We start from the raw sequence: 24,668 nt of genomic DNA on the forward strand, positions 1-24,668 counted from the left end.
CATGATTTCAAGTTGGTGGACGTTATCGTTAAATATCATGTGACCTCGATGTGCAAGATATGGCTACAGTTTCGAATGGGAATCCAAGTTGCTTGGAAGTTGCTCAGTGATATGGACGCATGTCTCTGTGTCAATTAGTTTCTTGGGGTCGTGCTGGTGTTGGCGTTGATATAACTACAGTTAGCTCGTGTGAAGCACGTACTCCGCTGCCCATCCTTGCAACTGGCATTAGGGCTTCGGAATCAGGATATCTATTACCCTTGGTATTGTGGACATAGTTTTTTTCGTTGACAACTGCGACGTGGTGGATTTGAGCAGGAACTTACGTACTCATGTCTCTTCCCATCGATTCTGCAGAAGTCTTTTAATGCAATGACATTGTACTGTACCAACGTTGTTGTCTGTTGTTCTGCAGAATTTTCAGCAGACATTTTCTGTACATTTTCTTCTCATGAACCAACTGCAGACGTCGCAAGCATACCAAGCCTTGCTGTATGCTGAACGGGGTGGAGGCCCTTCCGTGTAATATGATCGGTCTGCCATGGATTTGGGATGCTTTAGTAGGAGTTGGATTCAAAAGCTCCGCATTTGCGTGATTAGGGTATGCACTGAAATGAAGAGGTCTTCGAAGAAATTCATCTTCATCAACCCTGTTTTTACATTTAGGATTAGGTTATTGCTAACACGAGCATTTATTGCACTAGATTGGACCCGCAGTCTCATGCGCCTCGACTGGACGAGGAACATTGCTTGTTTCTGGAACTCATCATCATTTAACAAGTTGCACATGTTATTAATTTGCCGCTGGTAGCCAATTCTTACCCGTGCGGACACATTTAACAGCATAAGAGACTTCGATTGCATTGTCATCGTTACCAAAAACCAAGGTCGAGCTCATTCTTACTTGCGACCTCGTCCACACTTAGGACTACTACTGTCTTGGTAACGCCGATTGACGGATATCAGATGTGAAATACTCCAGCTTGCCCTGGAATCTAAATATTCCATCATAAAAACCTTCATCGTTAATGCTACTCAGCAAGCGTTGTGAACCGACAATGCATTACGTCACTCAAGTTACAAACACTGAGCACGAAACAGAAAATGTCATCAGGGATACGTCCTCGTCATGGGACGGTGGTATAGCCTTTTGTCGCAGGGGATGAGGGATTCTCTGTCCTTAACAATCAAGGAAGCCGCGGTAGTATGAAATTTCTCAAGAAAACCATGTTGTATCACTTTCAAAAATAACTGTTGTAAATGCAGCAGAGAACGCAACAGAGATCACAGTCACCCCTAAGATTCGTCTGACTTTCCAAATCAAACGGGATGTAGCAGCTGGTTGGAGGGTTTATGAGCAAGGTGGTTGTAGGAAAGTAATTATGCCCAGCGCCAAATAACATTTAGTTAGTAAACTAGCATGGTCGCATGTTCCTGAAATGACTAAAGAACAAGAAAGAGATCAATCCATCGCAGAGAGGATTTGTTTGAGCAATTGTTCTTGTTTGTTCCCACGAGAAAGACTACAATCTTTTACATTTACGGAGAATTCATAAGCAAAGTCTCGTTGTAAAGTGAGATAAATTTGGATTACGAAGACAAATTTTGCTTCTACCACGAAGATGTGCTTTTGTTTTCTAGAGATTTTCGTGCTCGGCTGCCGTCAATTTACTGTAAAAACAAGTCAAGATGAGATGAGATCCTTTTGAATGTGATGATGGCGCGTGGGCTCCAGGCATGCTGCGAAAGATATGTAGATGAGCAGATAGCAGATGAGCAGATAGGTCGGTGACTCACTGCGTTGACAGGATTTTAGAGAGGACGGTGTTTCATACGGTATTCGCTAAAATTGCCACCAAAATGAATTTCGAAGAAGGAAGGCGAACTACTCACCGCTCCATGTCGGTCATGAGGTCTGTGTCCATGAAGTCTCCTGCTTCTACGAACCTTTCTTGTGCTACCTGGCATGCTCTGCGTCCACGCGCCATCACCACTCTCCCCGTCACCTATTTCGTTGGAAAATTATTCCCTAAGGCAATCATTTTGTGCAATTTGCGGCGATCACGCCGTCTGGCACTGCGAGCAATTCGAGCTTCATACAAGTAAGCCCTTCTGCAGTCGTCTCAAGCTGGATTGATATTTTTTGCGAATATCTCTCGAAACAGCTTCGTAAGTATCTTTAATTTTGCCGGTTGGAATACCGCCGCATCTTTTCGCACTATTAGACTCGGATTGATGCAAATTGCGATGAACGATCTGTATGCGTCGATAGCGGACATGTATGTGCACCTTAACTTCTCTTTCAAAATGCATGTCTCAGAATGCATGTCCCTAAGCTGTTTTGGTTCTGGTTTCTTGGGTGTGATTTTCTGGAGTAGGAGGCTGTAGACGCCTGTGTGGAGGATCGTTAGTGGCATTTTTAAAAGATTTTCCGATGCTTGGAATATTTGGACGCATCGGTGGTAAGGTCGTGAAGTGATTCTCAAGTCACTAGATAATCTGGGTGTGAGTTCGGGAGAGGTGTGCAAGTCGTGATTCCTGCTGGATTAGTGCTCTTGGTATTACTTTGAGGCACGTGAGTGTGCGCTTTCTTGTTTTTGCAGAGTCCAAGTGTATTGATAGCGAAGTATGAGCTAACAGTTTTTGGTGCTTCCAAGAAGACTTTATAGATATAGATGCGAGTGAATTTGAGACTTGTACGTGAAACTGTGATGTTTGTGTGTTTCTATTGCTCCTGCTTAGGTTTTAGAAAGGCCGACTGACGAGCCGCTCGGTGTTGTTGATCTTGCCCTTAAAACATTCATCTTGTCTTCAATATTTTCATGTTTGTTATGGGAGATAAACTTTGGAGCTTTCATGGTTACAGGCGATGATATCTGTTGTTGCTGAGACTGCAAACGAGTAGGCTTGGTGATTCGTGCATCATTTCGAGGTGAGAATTGAGACAATTAGTTTTTACTGAATACGACTCCACAGTTCAGAAATCTCTACCTCCCGCATGATTGTGAAGTTTAGCTTTTTAGAAAGCAGTGTTTATGGATTGAAAACTGTTTCATTTTTGGGACCTGTAAGCTGCTTAAGTGATTCTATTGCAACAGTCTAAACCTTGCAATAACTTCTGATGTCATGAAATTGTTGTGTTAACCTTGATGATTTTCGATTTATAATTGTCGTTTTTCAAATTTTCTTATTCTATTTTCTAGAAAAGGTAGGTTTTAATGACTAAGAATCAACAGACTTGGGTAACTTCTAAGTAGTTTGGATTAGGGGTTTTTGTTAGCTCTCGAATTGGTCTTTAAGATATAGCTATGTAGTAGAACGTAGTATTATTTGCCAGTTTTTGGTACACCAACAACTGGTCATACTTAGCCGGTATTCTTTCTTAACAGTAAGGGATCCTAAAACTATCTTTGCACTCGCATGCTTTGTAATAGAGTTTTATCTGGTGTAATCGAAAAGCAGGATTTGAGGTAATTGCGATCATATTGTTGAGAAGCTTTGAGATCACCAACGATCATGAACATGGATACTATAGTTGAGGGATCTCACGAAGGCGCTTCTACAAGTAGTCGTAAATTATCGACTCGAGAAATCGAAGCCAATGCGCAGTTGGAACAACTGAAGCGAGAAAACGAGCGTCTAAGAGCGACTAAAACAAAGACTCATATAGCTCCCACAATAGATGAGTCACCCCGAACTTTGCAAGCTCGGGAGCAGCTTGAGCAGCTGAGACTGGAGAATGAGAGATTATTAGCGGACCGACCAATACCGTCTGCTCCGCCCATGTCTTCCCGCACATACCAGAAGCTGAATCAGAGTATCCAAGCTGAGCCTGAAAACCCTCGGAGCGCAGGCTATCCAAGCATCGCTGGGTATCCTGTGGTGTCATCTCCTAATGCCGATGCCTCGGACACACGAACCACAGCATGGAATGTTTCTAGGACTGCTCCAAATGTACCTCCTGCTGGCATGTCTCCTCGAACAATGCAGGCTATGGAAGAACTGAATGCATTGAAGCAAGAAAATGATAAGCTCAAGTCCAGTAAATTGGCTCCCCAGAGTTTGCAGCAGACACCTCGAACTGTTCAAGCTCATGAAGACCAGCAGTCGCGCGTGTCACCACGAACCGTCCAGGCTCTGGAAGAGCTGAATAACCTAAAGAAGGAAAACGAGAAGCTCATTGCTAGTAAAGTGGCTGGACCACCTCCACCATCTCGAGTCATCCAAGATGTTGGAGATCGAAATTCTCGGGTATCTCCCCGGACTGTGCAAGCGCTGGAGGAATTGAACGCACTCAAGAAAGAGAATGAGAAGCTCGCAGCTAGTAAAACCTCAGCGCCACTACCACCAGCTGTTCCTTCTCGAACTGTTCAGGGTGTTGCAGATCAAGGCTCTCGCGTCTCTCCTCGAACCGTACAGGCACTTGAGGAGATGAATGCGTTAAAGAAAGAAAATGAGAATTTGATGGCAAGTAATGTGGCCACCAAGTCGGCTCCAGCTACCAAGACAGGTGGTGAGATCGAAGGTAAAATGGCATTCGATGAGAGGAAGTTGGATGAGGACAAGAACGTTGAGGAGGAAAAGCCGAATTTAGAGGCGCAGGGAAGTTTTTCCTTCAAAGTTGACTTAGTCGAAAGCTCTGCAGCTGACAAAGCAAAATCAACTGTAGTTGCAAAGTCGACTGAGGTTTCGCCTATACCGGTCATGTCTTCACGCACTATTGCGCAAATTAGAAATGACCCTGCACTTATTGAAGTAAAGACCAGAACAGCTCCAGCGGCACCGACACCTCCATCCGATCCCGCTATGTCTGGCCGGACTATGCAGGTTTTAGACGAGCTCGAGAAGATTAAGAAAGAGAATGAGTTGTTAAAAGCCAGCAAAGTAGCGGTTCCAGCTGGCATGTCTGATCGGACTCGTCAAGTTATGGATGAGCTTGAACAGGTTAAGCGGGAGAATGCTAAGCTTATGGCAGTTAAAGTCGATGCATCTGCGACCCAGCAGAGACGTTTAGCTTATTTGGAGCAGAATCATGCTATCGCTTCTAAAGCCCGTGCAGACGAAATTAAGAAGATGATCCTTACAAGCCAAGAATTGGATCTTGCATTTTTGGTAGATGCTACTGGCAGCATGCAGGTATGGTGTTTCGTTTTATCGCTTTCGCATGTTTTTGTTTAAAGACCTATACAACAAACAGGAGTACGGAAGGACCCCATAATCTACATCGTGCAAGTAATTTTTTTTGTAATGCTTGAATAGTTTCATCTTCCTCAACACTTTCTGAAAATATTCTTTGTTTTCAACAAAAATAATGGATCTGAGAGGAAGATTTGTTCTTGCTTCGTCACGATCATTGTTCGCTTTGCCATTTGAAGTTTAGAGAGGTTGATTGTTTTGTGATCATTTGAAGTGAAATGAATTTTTAGTTTCATATAGATCATTGTACTGCTAGGATTTAGCAGAAAAAGAAGACATTCTCATATGATTTGGATGAGGAAAGACTTTTACGTGCCACATTGAAATCTAGTCTAATGTTTACTTTCACAATAATGTGTTATTGGAACTTATAAATCTTTTTGGAAGAATGCAGTGTCATTGGGAAGGCAGACACAGATTACATTCGTTCTGTAAGCTCGTGAGGTCTTGGTTATCCATCACCTAAAAATAACTGTTTTATATTGGTTTTGTAGATGTGCATCAATTTGATCAAAGACACTGTGGCGAATATGGCTGCTGGGATTAAGGCACAATATCCAGAGTGCAAACTGCGTGTAGCTTTTGCACCTTACAGGGATTATGAAGACACTGTTAAGGATGATGACGAGGCTTGTGACTTCACGAGCAGCTTCACTGGATCTGATAGTGCTTTTGTGAGAGCTTTGTCGAAGGTTCGTGCTTCTGGCGGAGGAGATGATGCAGAAGATGTCTTCACCGGTATCGCTCGTGTAGCGGGCTTAAGTTGGAATTCTGTAAATAGGATTGTAATTCATATTGCTGATGCACCCTGCCATGGTGTCCAATTCCATGATGGAGTGGGTGACTTTTATCCAGCGGGAGACAAATACGGCCGTTCAATCGAAGCTCAGCTGCGACTTCTACATGACAAAAATATTTCAACTTATTACTTTTGCCACTTGAATACAAGCACGAGAAAAATGTTACAGGAGTTCAAAAAAGGTGCCGGAGGCTTATTGACAATAACGGAGGAGCAGTTTGCCAACATCAGCAAAATTCCGGAGAAAGTGGTAACATTGTGTCGAGGCACCATCCAGAAAACACTGAGCGTTGTTGGGCACCCTGTTGCAAACCCTGCAGATATGAAATATGTGAACGAAGTTGTTGTGACGGCTATACCCTCATGGTCCGACGTTCCATTGTTGACTGGTACTCACTACAGACATAAGTAAGTCCCGATTTTTTTCTTATTTCTTTACAGTCTTTCATGATTTTGAATTATAAATTATGATTAACATTTGGCTTGTTAGTTGGAACGGACGGGAGCCGCGACGGTTTAAGATTGATGGTGGGATAATTAAATGTGCAATGATTATGCTACTTATGGTCATGTGCAAATGCAGTAAAAACCTAAATTGAACGTCCTTAGGGGAAATAAACGTTGGTCTTGATTGTTCATGTGCAAATGCAGGTGGTACCGAGCGCTTGATGACCTGCTAAGCAAGATCAACCGGAAAATGGCAATTGATGAGGAACATGTAGATCACGTTCAAGTTCAGATTGCGAAGCACCCATTTAGCTCAGAGGGAGCAGTGAGATGGCCATACTACGCTAAGGTGACGCATCCAAGTGAAGCTCCTCGGTGAGTGGAAAATTGATTTTTATCAATTCTGTATGGCAAATTCTGCTCAAATGACGTGCTTGCAATCAACCGCCAAAATTTTATGCATTTTCAAGTTGTTATGGTGAAAGCCTTTTTCTGTACCCTTTTTGACGATAATAGTATTTTTCATAGGTTTATGGTTGTCAAGAGGTTCAAGACTGCTTTGAACAAAGACGTTCGGGAAGTGCACAAAAGAGACCGATATTTAGCACAAATGGAGGTGCAGTCCGTGGCCGCACAAATGGCCGAGGAATTCAACAACAGGTAAAGAATAACTTTTTCAAGTTGTGGAATGGATGCTTTTTAAAATGCACTGTTTCGTGTTTCCATTTTGTTGTGTCCGTCTTTTCAATTTTGATGCTTGGACTTATGAACACCGTGCCTTGCTCTACGAGCGTTGTAATTGGCGAGTTTTACTTGGTATCTATATCGTAAACTCAAGCTAGAAGATATTAGCTGTTGCATGATTCTAGACGACAGTATCTTGTCTTGACTGACTATGGCGAAGAGACGTGAGAATGACTGAAATTTGTGGATGTTATGAGCAGGACATCAAACTTCAAGAATGTAAAGAAGGTAGAGTTTACGCAAGTTACCACTCTGGAAGTTGGTTCTGGCCCAACTCGGAAGTTCTATAACATGGAGGAGGTTCTGGAAGGTACTTGGATTCGATATTCCAATAACGGTGGCTACGTGAATACATTGGACTATGCCGCTGTTCTACAGGCTTTCACACATTGGACACACGAGCGATCTAGAGGTTTGCTGATGGTGAACGACTTACAAGGTATTCGGCAGAAAAATGAGCATGGGGAAAGTGTGTTTCGTCTCTGCGATCCTGCCATCCATTGCACAGATGTGATGCGTTTCACACGTACTAACTTGGGCCCGGAAGGCTTCAAGCTGTTCTTTGACACTCACAAGTGCAATGATGTTTGTAAACACCTAGGATTAGCAGTGGGTACAGCTGGGCGTACAATATCGGGCACCCACGTTGGTAAATATTGGTGAAAGTCAAACATCCTAGGTTAGTGAGTGTGATTTTGGAATTTTGCTATCTGCAACCCTCTTGTGGACTGTAACATGTACAGTAGTGGTTCAGCTTAAAAGGTTGTATGGACATGCATGGGGTATATAGGTGGCGAACAAGTTTTCGGTTGTGATATCCATCTGAGTCTACTTTGAGAGGCATCGAGGTAATAAGATCTGCTTGTTAATGCGATATCTAAGCAGATGCATGTATTACGAAACCGAGAGACTATATGTCTGATATTAATGAAACCACTGGCAAGGTGTAGAGCTTTTGCCGACTACGAGGTTCCTCATTAGAAAGAAAATTTCGTTGTTGCTTCTCGTCATAGCCCATACCAATTGCACCCTGACAAAGACCTCTATTTTAAGCCCAATATTAGTCTGCAAGCCAAAAGATTTAAACAGCCATTTCTGAAGTATAGACCGTGCCGTAATTCCTCAAGCACCAGACATGAAGTTTCCGAATGATGATCATCACACAGTATAGGAAAATGAAGATTGAACCAGCTACAATCTAACCTCATGTTATGTCCCGTCTCTTATTCCACAAGATTCTAGCATCTAAGGGCCTACAAATGTGTGGAATGCTTCAATCTGCTTGTGCGGGTGGAAACCTCACTGTACAAAGCACGTCAGAGAAGGCACTTTTCCAAAACGGAATGAATAGAAACAACCTCGGTTCTTATGCTCATTGCTACTTACGAGTAATCCATGGAAAAATTCTCAATTAGAACACACCATAAAACCTTGTTTGTGACCTGAAATGACGAAATACCAGGTGCCACAGTGGAATATCGTGACTCAATTCCTGGGGCACGGGCAATAGAATCTAAGCTCATCGGAAAGGTTATCGGCCGGCCGGAGATACTAAGCAGCCCAAGTGTCATCCGGCAAGCTCACCACGTGATGGCAGCTCCTGACTGGTTGCGAAAATTCCAGATTGGGAAGGACCATGCTTACTTGGCCTAGAGGGGCTTATAAACATACTACAATCTCACTTCATTGAGGGAACATATCAGTGCAGTGGAATCTGGGTGGTCATGTGGAGCAGGCAGAAACAACAGGGTGGCTGGCAAGGTGTGCAGGGTTGAACAATCTTCAACAACGTGCGCGGGGGTTGTTCTTTTTTTGTGCCTTTTGTATTTTGGTACGGGAGCTCTTGACTAGATGCAATTGCTGCAAGTGGGTGCAACTGTGGATGACGGTGATGGAGATGGTGTGAAAGTGGGACGTGGGGAGCTTGGTGTTGACGTGTATTCAGTGTAAAAGGGCCCGCAGCGTGTTAGATTTGGTTGCAGTACATGGGTCTGGATGTCATGGGCTGATGTAAAGAGATCTCCAGCCTTGGTTTCATTCTCTGGGCTTTGTTAGAACAGTTTCGGCGCGTGGACTAGGAGAGTGCCGTGATTGTGAGCCTGTGAGGACCATGTGGTTGTTCATTTGAGGTTTGTTGGATTTTAGTCTCAGGGTGTGTGTGTGAGAGTGAGAGAAAGCGGGGAGGAAGGTAGAGATGGAGCCACAAAGGGGTAAAGTTCGTTCGAGATGTTGTGCAAACCGCCCGGTTGTGTGCTTCGTGTGTTTTTAATGTCGACGTGCTTTGTGCCTGGTTTGGGAAATTGAGATGTGGTGGTCGATTGGCTTCTACTGCAGGTTACTGAATATCATCACAGTGTGGACTTAGGCCTCGTGGAAGAGTTAGTTAGCGTTGATGCGTCTGATGCGCTTCAGTCTGGGCTTGACTTAGTTTGGTAGTTTGGGCGTCACTGTGGGTAGGATTCGTGCATGCACGATTACAGTGAAATCACCTGATCATGTTGAACTTATCTTTAGAATTTTCGTGAACAAATTTGGCAACTGTTGGAGTTACTGTCTTGGAGGGCTTTCCTAAGCGGTGTCGATGTTATTTGAGATTGTGCGTGCATCGATTGAGGCGGGTGGATTCTATACAGTTTTATTTCTATGTATTACTGCCGCTCTTGCTGTTAGGCTTAGTGGAATTTAACGGTGTTGCTGTTACCACTGCGGAAGCTTGATCTAGGTTTTGATCTCTGCATGTTTGTGACTTCACCAGGTTGAAAAACGAAACAAAGAATTACATGCAAAGACATCCAGTAACGAGATAGCCATGGGAGGCATGGCGGAGGCCAACCACATGGTGATGAACGAGTCTCAGAACGAAGATCAGATTTTAACGCCAAAGACTTTTGAATTAAGGAAGCACGGCTATTTGGCATTGGCGAGGGGCTTGGGTTCTGGTATCTATGAAACAACAGGACTCACTAGCCAAGCATCAGGAGGTATAGAGATATTTGGTATTCAGAATCGGGACTTGGGTGCAGAAAATGGAGATGGTACCCAAAATCTTCGCCAATCATCTATCGATACGGAGCCTCACACACTCGATTTAAACACTGTTAAAGAAGCCAAGGTTGTTATCTAAAAATGTCTCTTGTCACAGAGCAGACCAGTACATCTGAACCACTAAGAATTGACTAAAAATTAGTTTTAGTTTTTTTCATTATGTAGTTTTTCATGACTGCACTACAACTATCTGCGAATACTGCCAAATTCCTCGTAGAGTTGGCTGTGGCAAGTTCTCTACGACTCAATGAAGTTAAATTTCATTTAGGGTTTTTATCACGTTAGTGGGTAATTTTAAACGTCACTTTTTTCACATTTAGTTTTTTGTATGATTGAACGTTGGGCAAAGATACTAATCAAATACCTGGTGGCGCACCCTCGGATTCATGAGAAAAGATGGAACTTGTTGATAGTCCAACTCTTTGGATTTAGAGATATGTTTGTCTAAGCTTTGAACTCTTTGTGTCCGCAGGAAGGAGCAATAGAAATCATACAAACCTACGACGCTGATGATGCTCTTCATTTGTTTCTGAAGGTAAGCATCAAAATTGGGATTTGCGCCATATCTGTGCTTGTATCTTCAATGTTCTAATGTTATCGTGCAATAATCTTGTATGGACAGATTGTCGGAAATTGCATGGCACTGTTCAGAAATGAAATCTAGATCGAATGTAGCTCATTAAGATGTTCAGCAAGTGATGTTGACTGAAAAGAATATTTATCACGTTTTTTAAAGGACGAAACCTCATTCTGAATAGAGCTCGTTCATGTAACGTACAGGATGCTGAAGACGAACAATTAAGGAAGGAAGCTTTGGCAGCCATCTTACCCACTTCCGAGTTTGTGATAATAGGTTGATCCCATATTGTGGATAGCTTCGTGGCATCACATGAAGAATGTCCACACTGCTGAGAGCAGCAATTGCTACGCAGCAAGCAGTATATATGTGTTGGCATGCTTAGAGTGTGTCACAAGTAGAAAATAGATGACTAGAAAATTCGTGGATGCGTTTGGTGTGTGGTAACTTTGGCAACATGAACTCGCATTCTATAGATTTCTTAGCGTGTTTTGGAAGGCGCAGGATATAACTGTGTAGAGAAAAAATTAACAGTAGAAAATGGAGTCAATCAAGTGTCACTAATGAAAGGCTCTACATTAGAGGGGGGTGAGAAGGCCCACTTTACAATGAGAAAAAATACCAGTATCTATACGATAATACAATGTTGTAATATTGACTTTACACAAGTAACACGAATGTTCATCTTTTTTGGCTCTTAATTACAAAGCTAAACCACGTTGGCAAATCAGTTGTTATCTTGTGCAGGGTACAATTGTTCATTATCGCTTCAATGTAAATCTAATTTGGCGCCTAAATGAAATAGCTAGGTAGAAAAAAACTGATACCGACCCTTCTGTCGTATGAAAACCAGACTAGAAGAAAGCACGAGTTTTCCCAAAATAGTTGAGTCTACTACAACAAGGTAGCACTTGTACAGTTCGCGTAGTAATGTAAACCATAAGTGGGTTTCGTACTTCCTGACGTCTTCGACTTGATCAGATGACCAAGAACACCAGGAGGTGTTGGTGGCTGCGATCGCAATAACTTCTTAACGATCACATGCCCATCATATTCCAGCATCTGAAGCAGCTCCTTGGCAGTCTGCACGACAACATCATGAACTTGAATATGGGTCACAGATAATGCTTCGTTCAAACTTTTACTTAAAGAATACTCGAATAGTGATTTAAACAACTTCCTAAGGTCACCCCTCAGAACTACAAAAAAAATGAATCAATATCTATATATAAAAATAAATCACTATTCTTTTTCATTTAAATCCATCCCCAACCTCACACGTTCTAGCATTAGGGTATTTCTGCCCGAAAAATTCTGCTCAGTTTCTGGCTTGAAATTTTATAATGAAAGCTCAACATACCTGTGGATTAAGAACATGCAATTGATCCACGAGGTGTTCCTGGGAAAAATAACATCCAGAAGCGTTAACTTAGGAGGTCTAAACGCGAGAATTACCATACAGTAGTCAGATAAACGAGAAACTACTCAAAAATATAAAATATAAAGATAGAATCAGCATACCTCTAGAATTCCAGGGTTTAGCATAACAATCCCAATCACCCTCCGTAAGAGAGACTTCAGCAGCAAGCGGTTTACGCTTCCATCTCCTGCTAGCCACGGCAGCATGGGAACGGTTTGAATCGCCTCAATATCCTCGTTTTTACTGGCTGAAAGCATTACCCGTCGATGATTACTATCATCTTTCGGCAGATTGGGCTGGATTGACGTCCAATTCCTAGAACCTATAGCGATGGAATTCAAGGTCGCAATTGTTGTAAAGCCTTGTGCAATCTTTTCACATGATTTTCCGCTTCCTCCAGAGGATGCATCTGCGAACCACCACGAGCTTAAAGTCTTGCTTAACGAACGGAAACATAAACTAATGTAATGCTATAATAAACCATTATACTAAACCAGCGTGACAAAATTCTGAATATCAAATCGCGAATAATATCCCTATACAAGCAATTAAACATGTTAAGAAAAAAGTTCAAAGTCAAGAATTACAACACGGGTTACAAAACATAAAAGTTTCTCTCGGCATCTATTTAAAGAAGATCCATATTCGATGAAGGAATCAAGATGAGCCTAACCTGCATCCGCGAAACCATTTTCTCCTTTCGTTGCTTTCACATGTATGAAAAATGGAGAACTATGCACTGCTGCGATTACGCGCACATGATCATAGGCATTTACCTGTCAATGAACACAAAAATCAGTTTACTTAGAACACCGATGAATAATAAGGAATATCTCAACTTAGGCCCGCTTTTGAAAAGAGAATGATATATTTACATGCTTAAGGAACGATAGAACACAAGAAAATGCGTAAACATTGTTCACAGATCTCTCCTCGTCAGCTTATCTTCTCACATTAAATCACATTCAAAGGCAGTACACCTATCACTTAGTTGGTGAGAAAACGATTTAACTCTACAAAGAGATCATTCGAATTCACATTCACACCCATTGAAATGCAACTTAAACAACTAATTCAGGAAGAGCGTATCAGGGAAAGTGACCCTCTATGAAAGTACAAAAAGTAAAGAGAGGATGATGGTCAATGAATATTGAGAATCACTCGACACTATATCATAGACCTTAAACGAGAGCCACGGTAGGCGAGTATTGAACGTTGAGTAGCACGGCATATACCGCCATTAACAATCAACTTACACAAAATAATCACCATGATATGCTGAGTTACTGTAACTATGAACAGAAAGAACTTGTGCAATAAAGCATTCTTCACAACTTCACACAGAGTCCTCTAAGCAGAAAGTACTTCAGAGTTAGTCGTCCAAAGATAATAAGTTCGAAAAGGATGTACGAGAAACCTCACCTTTCTAACAACATCAAAGGTCTCCAATGCAGTGACATAGGTCTCCACTATATCCTCAGTCAACTCATGATCTGCAAAATGGTTGTCAATTTAGCTTGAAACATACGACAAACCTTGAAAACATTCCATGCTTGATGATTATAGACATACATCTAATGGTCCCACCTCACATGCAGCTCTCGTTCCACTAAATAACAAATGAAAGCAACTTTTACCCATGCGTTCGAGGAGATTTGTCAACTGCTGGACGTCGATTCCTTCAGTCCCTGCCTTCTCAACTGCATGCGTGGCTGCCTTCAAAAGCACCGGTGTTAACTTGGAGTCTCTGCCCTTACTCGCATCTAATGGATCCGCCGACGTGGAACAAAAGTGATGTATACAGCTCACCAACTTAGAACTTGTATCACTTCCCGCCACAACTACATTGCAATCAGCTGTCTTCGAGGATTCAGAAACAACTGCTGAAGGAACGGCTGAGGTAACCTCCTGTGCTTCAGTCGATGCAGGAACATCTACTGCTGATGGCATGGCTACATCGACCTCGGCTACCTCTGTGGATTTAAAGACATCCCCTACTGATGAGGGCGGCACTACATCCACCTTCGTTGTGACTGCAGATTCGCATAAATCCGCCGAGAGAACAGGCTCATCGACTTCCATTGCGTCAGTCGGTTCAGGCACACTTTTGGTCGTTGAAACCATTGTCTGTCCTTGGTCCAAATCCACTGAAAAAAAATAAGCAAAACACGAAGTGTGTAAATCACCACCCTCGGTAAATGTGGAAATTTTCACCCTTAAGATCCCTTTTCACAAAAAATATAACTTCGTGAGCAAATGAAATACAAGAACTCGAGCAGATCTTTCAAAGTTAGTAGGACATCAGCGGGGATAAACATACTGTCATCATTGAACTGATCATGATGATGGATAAGGTCTTGGCTTTGTGAGATAACGGCATCCACAAGCTCTCCAACAGGTTTCCTAGCTCGGTGAATGCACACCTGCATGGCAAGTCCGTAAGTATACAAGAAAAAAGGTACGCAGATAAAGGGAATATCCTACCTTATATATATCAAAACATTCTGCAATTTAATTTGCTGAAGTAGAGCTTCTCATCATGTAAGGTAAAGTTTTCTCTTATCAAGATGATGTGCAATCGAAGCTTGCTGTTTATAAAACAAAATACATACGAGAAGGTTGGGAATAATTAACCTGAATTCCAGGGAACCCTCTTTCTCGACGAAATCCAGGGGAGGATGAGTCAGACCGTTGGATCTTAGGCTTCATAAACTGAATCTCCTGGCCTCCTTCAGTTTTTCGCTTCGTTCCCAACACAATAATTTTGTTGTCCTCACTTTCTCCTACTCCTTCTTTGGGGAGAAAAGGGGCTATGTTCATTTCACCTTCACTAACAATTCCAAGAAGCTGAATCAACTGCCCACACAAGCTCTCAGTAGGAAGCGGCACCCAATCCTCGTCCACCTCGGAAACATGTTCAGTTAGCCATTGTGTGGCACCAAGAGCCTCGAGTCCGGTCTCAGAAGGAAATCGAGAGGCAGAGGCATTGTGATAGAACTTCTGGGAGAGAATAAATGGTTGACTATTGCCTCCGACAATCTGTACCAGCCACACGATTTCATAAAGGATAGATGAGAAAATACTCTAAAACAGATCAGGTGCGAAACTCTCCGTATCAACACAACAGCACTTTAAATGCAGGCGCATGGATGCTGAATCAACACACCTACAATTTGGAAGTATAAACTCACCACGTATTCTTGGTACCGCAGATAATTAAATGCGGCGAAGACATGTGATTCTTCACATCGTCTGAGTGCATCCACCAGCTCCGAAGGAACTTCAGCACTTGCTGCGTTAAGCAAGACCATTTTCACAAGCTCAACTGCGTTTGCGATTCCCAAAGATTTCCGCACCATTTCTTCAGATGTCATCTCACCCAGAGATGCAGGTTTTTCTGATTTTTTCCGTTTACGAACGCGGGGAGCTCTTTGTCGACCCCGGGAAGCTGTTACAGAAAGGCTTGTATTAGAGCCTCTAGAAACAATCACATGTAAAAAACCGTTTCTATGAAGCAAATGTGTATGTATTTAAAATATCCTCTTATAAAAACTTATGTATCAGTCCTCTTGTTATAGGATAGAATCGACGTGCGAGGGTTGAAACTTACTGGTCGCCGAGTCGCCATTTCGATCCATTTTCTTTACATCTGCACCAGAAGGATCCACAGTCTCAAGTGCGAGCCGTGGTGTAGACTGTATATCGTCCTGGATTAAGCTGGAAAGTGATGTTGGTACATTATTCCCAGGGTGCTTCGGTACGTTTGATCGAAACACTGAACTTCGCTTACTACTTATGGCCTTCGCAATATTGCGCAACTGCATGACCTCATTCAAAGCCTTGGCTACCGAAAAATATTCAAATGAATCCCAAGGCAACTCTTTGTCAGAATTACTAATTGCTAGTTCTAGCTGATTGGCGTCAGTGTCTTTGTCAGAGTTAGGCTGTGCAACTATTTCTGTATTTGTTTCCTTAACTTTACTTTTTGATATAACATCCTCTTGTCTCATGAACCTAGCCGACAGTATAGAACAAAGATTCATAAGAGCTTTCCGAATAGCAGGATCCGATTTCAATTGAGCCATTCGACGCCTACAGGCAGCAGGATTTGCAGGAAGAGAAGGTATAGTAGCCCACTCCACACGATGGTTACGTGCACCCAGTATGGCACGTTGCCTTGTATAGCAACGTATCAAAACTCTGTAACAATTACAAAGAAAGATAGGTGAAGGAATAGTTTCTAAATCAAGCAAAGGGGAACCGTAGCCTCTCAGATGCTAGTTAAGGTAAATTCACTACTGTACAAAAATGAAAAATCACTATCCAATTACAGCGATCTGATCGATTTGTTCAATAGTGTAAAATCGTTGAGGCTTATACAAAGATCTATAAGTGAGATGTAAGCTTTTTCAAAGAAGAACAACGAACACTTGCATATCAATCAGAAACTTTAAAATACAGTACCTGTCTAAACTTTCTGACCAGGGAAACCGTTTACTGCGAGTAGGTTTCAATTTCGAGATGGTTTTAAGATAGTTAAAAGGATTTTCCTCGGTCCCCTTATCTTCCTCTTCATCCTCCTCGGCCTCTTCTTCATTAGGCTCATTGGTCTCTCCCTCTTTGTTGGAAACAAGCAGAGTATCCACAAAACCTGAGATCAATCATGAGCGTCAGGCATATTTGTCCAAGCCAATACTTTGCACGGCTAAAACAATTGCAGTTTCCCACACAAGTAATAAATATTAGGATCATAATTGCTGCAGAGTAATGAAAAAGGTAGAATTAGAAAATGCAGTATTTCAACACAGGAAAGAAAACTTGCAAATTTATGGTCACGTCGTTGTCAAGGATTGATTACAATATCTAAGTGACAACTTTGACCAAGAAAATAACTTGAGACACAACCCACCAGTAGACGCAGAAGCATCCTCAGCGGCAGACGCTTGCTCCAATTGACGTTGTCGTTTGTAAGCCCTCACATGAGCAACTTCCATAAGGTCTGCATCAGTAACAGCTCTCTTTTTTGAACCAGCATGTATGTTTGGTTTGATTCGATGACCACTACTGACTTCGTTATCAATTCTTCCACCTGAATCCATATTCTCCCTCCCCAGCTGTTGAAGTCGATATCTTCGGTTCTTTTCATAGGACACCCTCAAAACCTGTAGTTGACTCAGGTCAGCCGTATCTATGCATAGCACTAACTTAACGAGCACAAGCAGACCACATCAGTCCTCACATCCAGTTGACCACTAGGGAAATTTTACGACATTTAAATTTAACTTATTCGAATTATTATGATCACCGAACAACATGATTTGATCAGCATCAGTCAACTATTCAACCGTCTATAATAATGAGCTTTGCAGCAAAGCGAGAAATAAATAAATAGTAATATTCGAACAACAGGGCCCTCATACACAGTACCTGTTCGGGAGAAAGGTTCAATTCCCTGGCCAACTGTAAACACTCGGCATGAGACAACCTCTTGTTCTCACCCCCTTCCTCCACTCGCTTCATTAACCTCTTTCGTTGCTCTGAAGTCATTATCCGGAGCGAAGTCCATGACCGAAGACCAAACAACTATAACCATGGTGAAAGCAACAGATTACTTATCAGAAACAAACACGTAACATTTTCATTTTCTTGAGTGATGCAAAGAAGGAATCTACCAGCAGTGCTTGCTTAAATCGTACCGAGAGAGCTAGAATTAGTATGAACTACATGAGAAGGAAAACAACGAACAAAGGTGATACATATACAACACAGCTATCCATGCATCACACAGGAAACTGACCTCAGGAACGCTAGCACCTGGAAATGCTTTCCTTGCAACTCTAGGTACCGCACCCAAAAAGAAATACTCTAGGGTCTGCCAATAGGCCTCCAAAATTTCACTTGAAGTCAAGGTAAATTCATGCCGAGCTCTTGGAGTCAAGTCGAAGGCATCTAAACTAAGAGACGACAAAGGTTGAGGCGCTGGTTCTTCTATGTAAGGCTGTATTTCCATGGCATATATGAGTGATGCTTCAAGAGAATAAGTGGAACCCCGACTGAAGCCAGATTTGGAATATCCGAGGGGAAGACCAGTTCCCATCACCAGCCGAATAAGCTACGTGGCAAACAAATCCCACAATAAGTACTGGAGCATATTTATTTCTAGAACTGCACCAAAGTTTTATAAAATATGAACAAGATATGAATAGATAGGAAACTACTGCACTCTAATCATACGATTGTTTTCTTTCTGCACGGTTCCCATACTGTGGAGGTGAGGTCACTAATGCAATCTGAAAGAGAGAAATAGTGACGCAAAGCTCCAAGCAGCACTGAAATCTATAAGGTGCTTAGCTGCATCAAATTTCGCTGAGTTTTCTTAACCTTCGGGATAAAACATACTACAGTCAGTACCTTACATGACCACAGTAACAGATATGACTGAAATGAATTTTCCTAAAATCTGTTTAAATACCACATTAAATTGTGGAATCTGACTTTCTGAAGGCCCACATCAGCACTTGAGTGAGATCCTTAGGAGTTATACATGAGACATATTTGATAGAAAGGTAGTACTAAGTGGTTTTGATTAACCGCCTCGTACCTTTAATCGCCGCAGTATATCAATCAGCCAAGAAAGACGACTATTTGCATGCGAAACAAGCAGTGACGAACTTTCTGATTCTGGAAGATCACACAAGCGTAGTCCCTTGTTGGTGTAAGGCTCCAACTCTTCTGTTGACTTAGTTGAGCCGACAACTTGCAGAAAGAGATCCACAGGCATTGCCTGCACTTAAAAACACTTTGTGTAAGAGCAAGCAGAATATCCACAAAGCCCCAACCAACGTTTTCAAGTAAAGATCATCGGATAAGTTATCTGGATAACATCTCCAGCTGCTAAACTCTGAGTTATGATTTCTGTAAAAAGCACAGCATACACAAAGCGTCTAAGCTCAATACCTTCACTGCAAGCGCCAATGAAAAAACCCGACAAGAGCTTTCATCTGGCTTCATCACCAGCTCGTCATCAGCGTACTCTGAGATACCATTTACATACGACCACAGGAAAGTATGAAGCATCCGAACCCGAACCATCTTTGCAGGAACGAACCCATTTTCACTCAGTGTCCTAGCCTTCTCAGCCTCAATTTCAGCTGTGGGTTGAAATTTTCTCTTTCCACCTTTGTGAATTTGCTTAACACTCGCCAAAACAGGGACTGAGGAAGCATCTGCTTTAGCTTTCGATGACCCGTAGCCCCTATTGATCATGTCAAACTGACGAATGCGGTCATGTACTTTGGCAAGCAAATCAGGTCCAACCTGCACTTCAGGAAGAAGAACGACCTCACTTTGCCGACTCCGTCCACAATTGGTAAGGCCAGGCATGCTCAAAACAATGCACTTAACCCGACCCTCTCGCTGTAACTTCTGAAGCAATCGTGTAAGAGTCTTGCGATCCATCATAGTGTCTTTACGATCCTTCTCAGATTCTTCAATCCATCTGTGAAGCTCCACCCGGGGTATGAACTTCTCTTCCTGTTCCACATCCAAGCAAAGCATACATCAATGACAATCTTACCTTGCACATAAGTTCACACCTACAGCACCTACTAGGCCATGTTTTCTTCATCAGCATCAAGTAAAGCTTTCTTGAGAGTTAGTAGCGTGGATTTTGAAAATCACATACATCAGAAAGTGAAGGCTTTTAGGACTAGAAAATAAGAGGATGTTTACATTCAATCTTTGCATGATACGAAATTCCCGCTGTATAGCTGTGGTGGTCTGCAGCGGGAATGGATACATCTGCCCGAACCTTCATGTAACATCAACACGATAACTGTAAGTTTAATCCAAAAAGGCTTTTGGTGTACGCAAAACACAGACCCCAATAATAAGGCCAACACTTAAGAGACACTGTGAGCCACTCTGAGAAACCTACTTTCAAACAAGACGAGTTAATTACAGAAACGAATTAAACTGGTACATGTTGATTTGATAACATGCAATAAAATCATAAGACAAAGTTAGTTCTCATACGTTTCAACTAAGGGCTCGTCTTCATCCACTTTCACAATCGAAAGATCCAAAATTCGACAGTTATTTGATTTCTCTGGTCCATCCGAAATGTTGGTAATCGCAAGGACCTCTGTATTGTCCTCTATTAGGCTCTCTTCCTTCTCCTTCTCCTTTCCCTTCTCCTTTTCTTTTTCTTTGTCAGAGGGTTTTCGTGTCCTACGAATTTTTACAGCAGATGGGGGAGCAATTTGTGCTACAACCAGTAACACGTGTTATTCTAACCATCAAAGATCACAACGGACCTTTTTCGTGAATGAAGAACATTGCAATGTAGGACAATCATATAAATAAATCAACCAAAGTTAATAAATAAATGAGAGAAAAAAAGGAAAAAAAAAAAAAAAAAAAAAAAAAAAAGTAGATATTCCTGAAATCAAACGTGCGTCCAAATTTGCACCAGTAACACCGTTCGTGTAGTTTCATTGTGATAACACATTTTGTCCACTATGATCTTGGCATTCTTTTGTACAAAAGAACTAGTAGATATAATATGAATTATCATAGCAAGTGACTAAGACATAATAACAACTGTAACATAATCATAAATTTGCGAAGATGAAAACCCAAAAGATAAAGGTTAAACAACGAGCAATGATTCGGCTCTATGTCCGCGCGTATCCTTACCTTTAGACAACTTTTTACACAAAACTAAAAAAATCACAATACCAGACACGTCCACAGGGTATACCTAGCGGAGGAATAAAGTGTGGTTCTTGATCTGCTGGTGTGGGGTTGGAAGCTGGTTGAAAGGCATTAGGTGCTGTTCTAAGTCGGTAAAGCATTGATTTCTTGTGCTGCTCTGCCTCGGAAACAATGCAGCCCTTCGCAAGCATATTGGTAACCCGGAAGTAGTTGCGTTTGTTGTTTAATCCTAATTGCTTCCAAATCTGCATTATAACAATATTACTTCCAATCACTTAACACTTCTGGTCTAGTACACCACAATCAATGGCAATGCAGCCATAACGAGTGGCGCATATAAGCGTAAAAAGAAAACAGCAGTGCTATATCTCATACCCGATTAAAAGCGATGACATATCTTGTTAGCTTTCACAGAAAAGACTACACCAGATGGATATCGAAAGACAGGATACCCGGGAAAGAAAATGTAAAATTGGTGAACTATTACTTACATCCATCATATACAGTCCACTAGGACCTGAATTATCAATAAGATCATAAATCTGACGGTCAAGGACACTTTCAACCACTTGATCCGTTACTTGGCCCCGTTTCACACCGCGTAGTTGTGTCTCAGCTTCTGTGTCATCGCTCCCTGCACTGAAGGCTTTCGTATTGAAAGATTTTAACAACCTGATACAAGGTGCAATCTGCAATTAAAAAGACCCCTCACTTCTGGTTAGGCATTGTTGAACTCGCTGCAAAATGCTTCAACAGAAAAGCACTGAACCAGTTCCCAATACCTTAAGAACTACTAATTCACAGCCATCATGAGGTTAAAGCGAGTACGTTAAAGAACTTAATCTTAAGCGATTTTGCAGTATGATGCAGACTACTGACAACTAGTGGAGAGTACTCACTTTTGACCCCGCAATCTGGGCATTAAAAATTTCCACCATACCAGCATCCTGGAGTCGTTTGGCCAGCTGCGTCAACAAAGAACAGCCTCATATCTTCATTTTCGTAACACATTAAAATATCCACTTTCAGACTCCAAGTGACGACAAAAGTATCCACTGTGCTAAATATTCTTCCAGTGCGCAGGGACATAGATAAGGCAGATTAAGAAAATAAAATAAAACTTATAAATGAAATTGTTGATTTCAAGAACAATATTGAAACCCATGTCCAATTCCAGCCAAGATTCCAAGTTCACAAATCATTTTTGAAAAGGAAGACCACATACTCTGCGCCAACTCCGATGGCCTTGAGCAAAACGATAATTCAGATCTAGCTTCAAGTCCGACACCACCATCACCTTTGTAAAACCACACGCAGAAAAACATAGAGCATCAGTTTGAGTACCCGATTTTTATTTTTTATATTTTTATATTTTTTTCGAGGGGGGAAGAGGGTGGTAAGAGCAAGTACTTAATTAGTAGTAGCAGCGATACGACCCATGTCGAGGTACTGCATAAGACAAAAGTGTTTTAAAGGGTGCTCAACATCCACTCAAGCCCATTGGTTCTGAGCATTGGTGAATCAGATAATAGAGTGACACAAAGTGAGCCAACAAAAACACCTGTGTAAGACATACCTTGTCTTCAGCAGATTCAAGCTTCTCACAAATTCGTTGCATTGCAGGGTAATCATCATTAATAAGAACCTCCTCAGTTGCATGATTGGCGTCTTCTTCTCCAGCTGCTGCATTTCCAGACCCAGAAACGCTATTATGTGAAAGATTGGACTTGGATGAACTTGGGATCTCATAGCGTGCATGCGAACCAAGGTTTTGATCTTTCTCATAGCGAGATAGATGGACCAGATTGGTCGCCACAATAGGAACAAACTTGTTATTTGACCCTTTCACCGATGGTTGATGAGTACGCACAATAGTAGCATGCCGAACTACAAGCCCACGTGACTCCAGGCTTTTCACGACATAAAACATTTTGTTCCCGCCTGTCTTAAACTCTTTGCCCAACTGGCTTTGTGTAACTCCTTGACTCCTATGAAATCCAATACAGTTTCACCATCAATAAGAATACTTAACTCGTAAGCTGGAGTGACCAGTGTTCTGAACAGGACTCTTTCAACAAGACCTTCAAAACACTGTTCCAAAAAACAACTTAACCTCAATAATACATAATTTAACCTGTGATTGGAAACTTCCCTCCGAATACGTACCTTGAAAAATAGTTAAAGCACATCGGCAAAAGCATCAGCATGAGGAGCAGCAGGTACAAATAGCTGCAATAAACCACTGAAAAAAAAGAACAAAACTGGTACGTCGAAGCTGCGAACCTGGCCTTTGCAAGCCGCTCAAGAAGCTCTCGCTGGTCTCTTGAAATAGCTGCATCGCATAGTTTACCATCGTACAAGCCCAGGCAACTTTCCCGTAAGCCCTCGGGAGCTACGACATGCACCCCGAGCTTCTCTGCTTCCTCCACCAATTGAATAGAGGGGTGACCTGCCTCTACGGTTTGAGATTCTCGCAAGTTTGGAATCAAGAAGGTTATGCGTGGAACGTGAAGCACTTGTTTCCAGAGCATCTGCTTGACTCTTGCATCCAGATCTATCTCTAAGGCTGCTGCAGCTCCCTGCAATCCTGTCCATAACTTTGGCAAGGAACATCCTGTGTTCCCACATAGAAATTCAGATTTAAATTCAAAATGCAAGACCCTTAGACAGATATTCGGAAACGCAACCACAAAAAAAAGACACCACAACACATAAAAAGCAAGTAGGAGCTGTTGAGCTGCACATTAATAATATCGAAGTTGATCACCCAGCCACAAAGATAGTCGAACTCCACGAGTATTTTCATCTTACAAGGTTAAGTAAACGACCACGAAGACTCCCCTCTATTGAAATCCCTCACAATTCTATGAATTCCTCCAGCTACATAGCCAATAGGCCGATCCACACCACCCAGCAAAGCTTCAACACTTCCACACAAAATAAAACAAAGCCAGCACAAAATCTGGCAAGATCGTTCCAATACAAACCTCAATGAGCACACAACAGAAAAATATAAGACCAACACAGCACCAAACATGCGCGCTTCGAGAACAAAGACAACAGGGTTGCGACCAATTGAAATTCACTCATTAAGGATACTAGAAATTTCGTAATCAAGAACTGAGAGGAAACATTAACAAAATGTAGCATCAGGAAATCAACAACAAGTGCTCTCAGACCGTGTTATGCTCCAGAGCGCTTTAAAACAACTCAGCCGCTTCGATAAAAATACGCACGATATAGCGCCAAGTCATCGGATTGCAATTCCATCAAAGGCATTTAAAATTTAAAGCGAATTCAATCAGGACTGCAGCGAATTTTTCCTCCGAATTCAATACCTCCTGGATTCCAATTGCACTGATGAACCATATTGAATTTGCATAGTGGAGACAACACAGCCAAGAAAGAATGCACGAGGGAGAGGAAGGGAGAGAGGGGGCGATGCTTTCATACCTTGAGCTGCTTCAACAGCGATTTCATGCAGCGCTGTAGACACCAGAGCATCCATGGCGCTGCTGCTGCAAAAGCTGCGCCAATTCCTCCCTGGCGCTCACAATCGTTCGCGCTCGTCACCAATTGCGCAGGCAACTCGAAGGCATCACCATTCTCCTCATGAGTAAAACCATCGAGCAATAGGGTTTCTCAAGGTTCGATCTCACGATGTTTGTCCACAATTCGTTGGTCACAGGTCTTGCCATCACGAGTCTTAGGTTCTCCGATTTTGC

General features: G+C 42.1%; 3 protein-coding genes and 1 long non-coding RNA gene across 14 annotated transcripts; 3 read left to right on the plus strand and 1 right to left on the minus strand.

Moving 5' to 3' along the window:
* Positions 1–667, plus strand: LOC149989398 (uncharacterized). Its single transcript, XR_016502620.1, has 2 exons — positions 1–263; positions 416–667. It is a non-coding gene; the product is annotated as an uncharacterized LOC149989398 (long non-coding RNA).
* A 1,183-nt stretch (positions 668–1,850) lies between these two features.
* LOC112281385 (uncharacterized) lies at positions 1,851–8,175 on the plus strand. 8 transcript variants are annotated; one of them, XM_090249757.1, is made up of 8 exons: positions 1,877–2,102; positions 2,379–2,462; positions 2,867–2,932; positions 3,463–5,136; positions 5,691–6,403; positions 6,647–6,817; positions 6,971–7,102; positions 7,387–8,175. In XM_090249757.1, the coding sequence occupies exons 4-8, from the start codon at positions 3,517–3,519 to the stop codon at positions 7,847–7,849; spliced, it is 3,099 nt and encodes a 1,032-aa protein (XP_090105883.1). In that variant the 5' UTR covers positions 1,877–2,102; positions 2,379–2,462; positions 2,867–2,932; positions 3,463–3,516; the 3' UTR covers positions 7,850–8,175. The 8 variants fall into 8 exon arrangements, with proteins under 8 accessions (XP_024373600.1, XP_090105883.1, XP_090105884.1 ...); XM_090249758.1 differs by having other exon boundaries at positions 1,984–2,102; positions 2,379–2,467; XM_024517832.3 differs by lacking the exon at positions 2,379–2,462 and having other exon boundaries at positions 1,851–2,102.
* A 712-nt stretch (positions 8,176–8,887) lies between these two features.
* On the plus strand, positions 8,888–11,509 carry LOC112281387 (uncharacterized). Its single transcript, XM_073533609.2, has 4 exons — positions 8,888–9,086; positions 9,942–10,298; positions 10,704–10,766; positions 11,012–11,509. The coding sequence occupies exons 1-4, from the start codon at positions 9,069–9,071 to the stop codon at positions 11,087–11,089; spliced, it is 516 nt and encodes a 171-aa protein (XP_073389710.1). The 5' UTR covers positions 8,888–9,068; the 3' UTR covers positions 11,090–11,509.
* LOC112281384 (uncharacterized) lies at positions 11,438–24,610 on the minus strand. 4 transcript variants are annotated; one of them, XM_024517829.3, is made up of 25 exons: positions 24,397–24,610; positions 23,227–23,557; positions 22,520–22,931; positions 22,169–22,240; positions 21,843–21,908; positions 21,435–21,632; positions 20,990–21,188; positions 20,263–20,494; positions 19,960–20,038; positions 19,186–19,761; positions 18,830–19,012; positions 18,026–18,340; positions 17,656–17,811; positions 17,138–17,390; positions 16,693–16,879; positions 15,839–16,428; positions 15,420–15,676; positions 14,863–15,267; positions 14,549–14,651; positions 13,866–14,375; positions 13,651–13,721; positions 12,902–13,004; positions 12,330–12,637; positions 12,169–12,207; positions 11,438–11,891 (listed from the first exon to the last, which is right to left on the minus strand). In XM_024517829.3, exons 1-25 carry the CDS (start codon positions 24,449–24,451, stop codon positions 11,703–11,705), a joined length of 5,889 nt encoding a protein of 1,962 aa, XP_024373597.1. In that variant the 5' UTR covers positions 24,452–24,610; the 3' UTR covers positions 11,438–11,702. The 4 variants fall into 4 exon arrangements, with proteins under 4 accessions (XP_024373597.1, XP_090105881.1, XP_024373596.1 ...); XM_090249755.1 differs by having other exon boundaries at positions 22,520–22,626; positions 24,397–24,609; XM_024517828.3 differs by having other exon boundaries at positions 23,110–23,557; positions 24,397–24,609.
* Between the last annotated feature and the right edge of the window lie 58 nt (positions 24,611–24,668).

The sequence above is a fragment of the Physcomitrium patens genome, chromosome 4 (genome assembly GCF_059467195.1).
Source record: "Physcomitrium patens ecotype Gransden chromosome 4, ASM5946719v1, whole genome shotgun sequence".
NCBI classification, from domain to species: domain Eukaryota; kingdom Viridiplantae; phylum Streptophyta; class Bryopsida; order Funariales; family Funariaceae; genus Physcomitrium; species Physcomitrium patens.

Coding starts and splice junctions, on each gene's coding strand:
- LOC112281384 (XM_024517828.3), bottom strand. CDS start 24,451: ATGGATGCTCTGGTGTCTACAGCGCTGCATGAAATCGCTGTTGAAGCA. Junction 18,341..18,829: donor ATATACTGCGGCGATTAAAG/GTACGAGGCGGT, acceptor TTTGCCACGTAG/CTTATTCGGCTGGTGATGGG. Junction 15,268..15,419: donor TGCGGTACCAAGAATACGTG/GTGAGTTTATAC, acceptor TGGCTGGTACAG/ATTGTCGGAGGCAATAGTCA.
- LOC112281385 (XM_024517832.3), top strand. CDS start 3,517: ATGAACATGGATACTATAGTTGAGGGATCTCACGAAGGCGCTTCTACA. Junction 5,137..5,690: donor ATGCTACTGGCAGCATGCAG/GTATGGTGTTTC, acceptor TTGGTTTTGTAG/ATGTGCATCAATTTGATCAA. Junction 6,818..6,970: donor CATCCAAGTGAAGCTCCTCG/GTGAGTGGAAAA, acceptor TATTTTTCATAG/GTTTATGGTTGTCAAGAGGT.
- LOC112281387 (XM_073533609.2), top strand. Junction 10,299..10,703: donor ACACTGTTAAAGAAGCCAAG/GTTGTTATCTAA, acceptor TTGTGTCCGCAG/GAAGGAGCAATAGAAATCAT. Junction 10,767..11,011: donor CTCTTCATTTGTTTCTGAAG/GTAAGCATCAAA, acceptor TGTAACGTACAG/GATGCTGAAGACGAACAATT.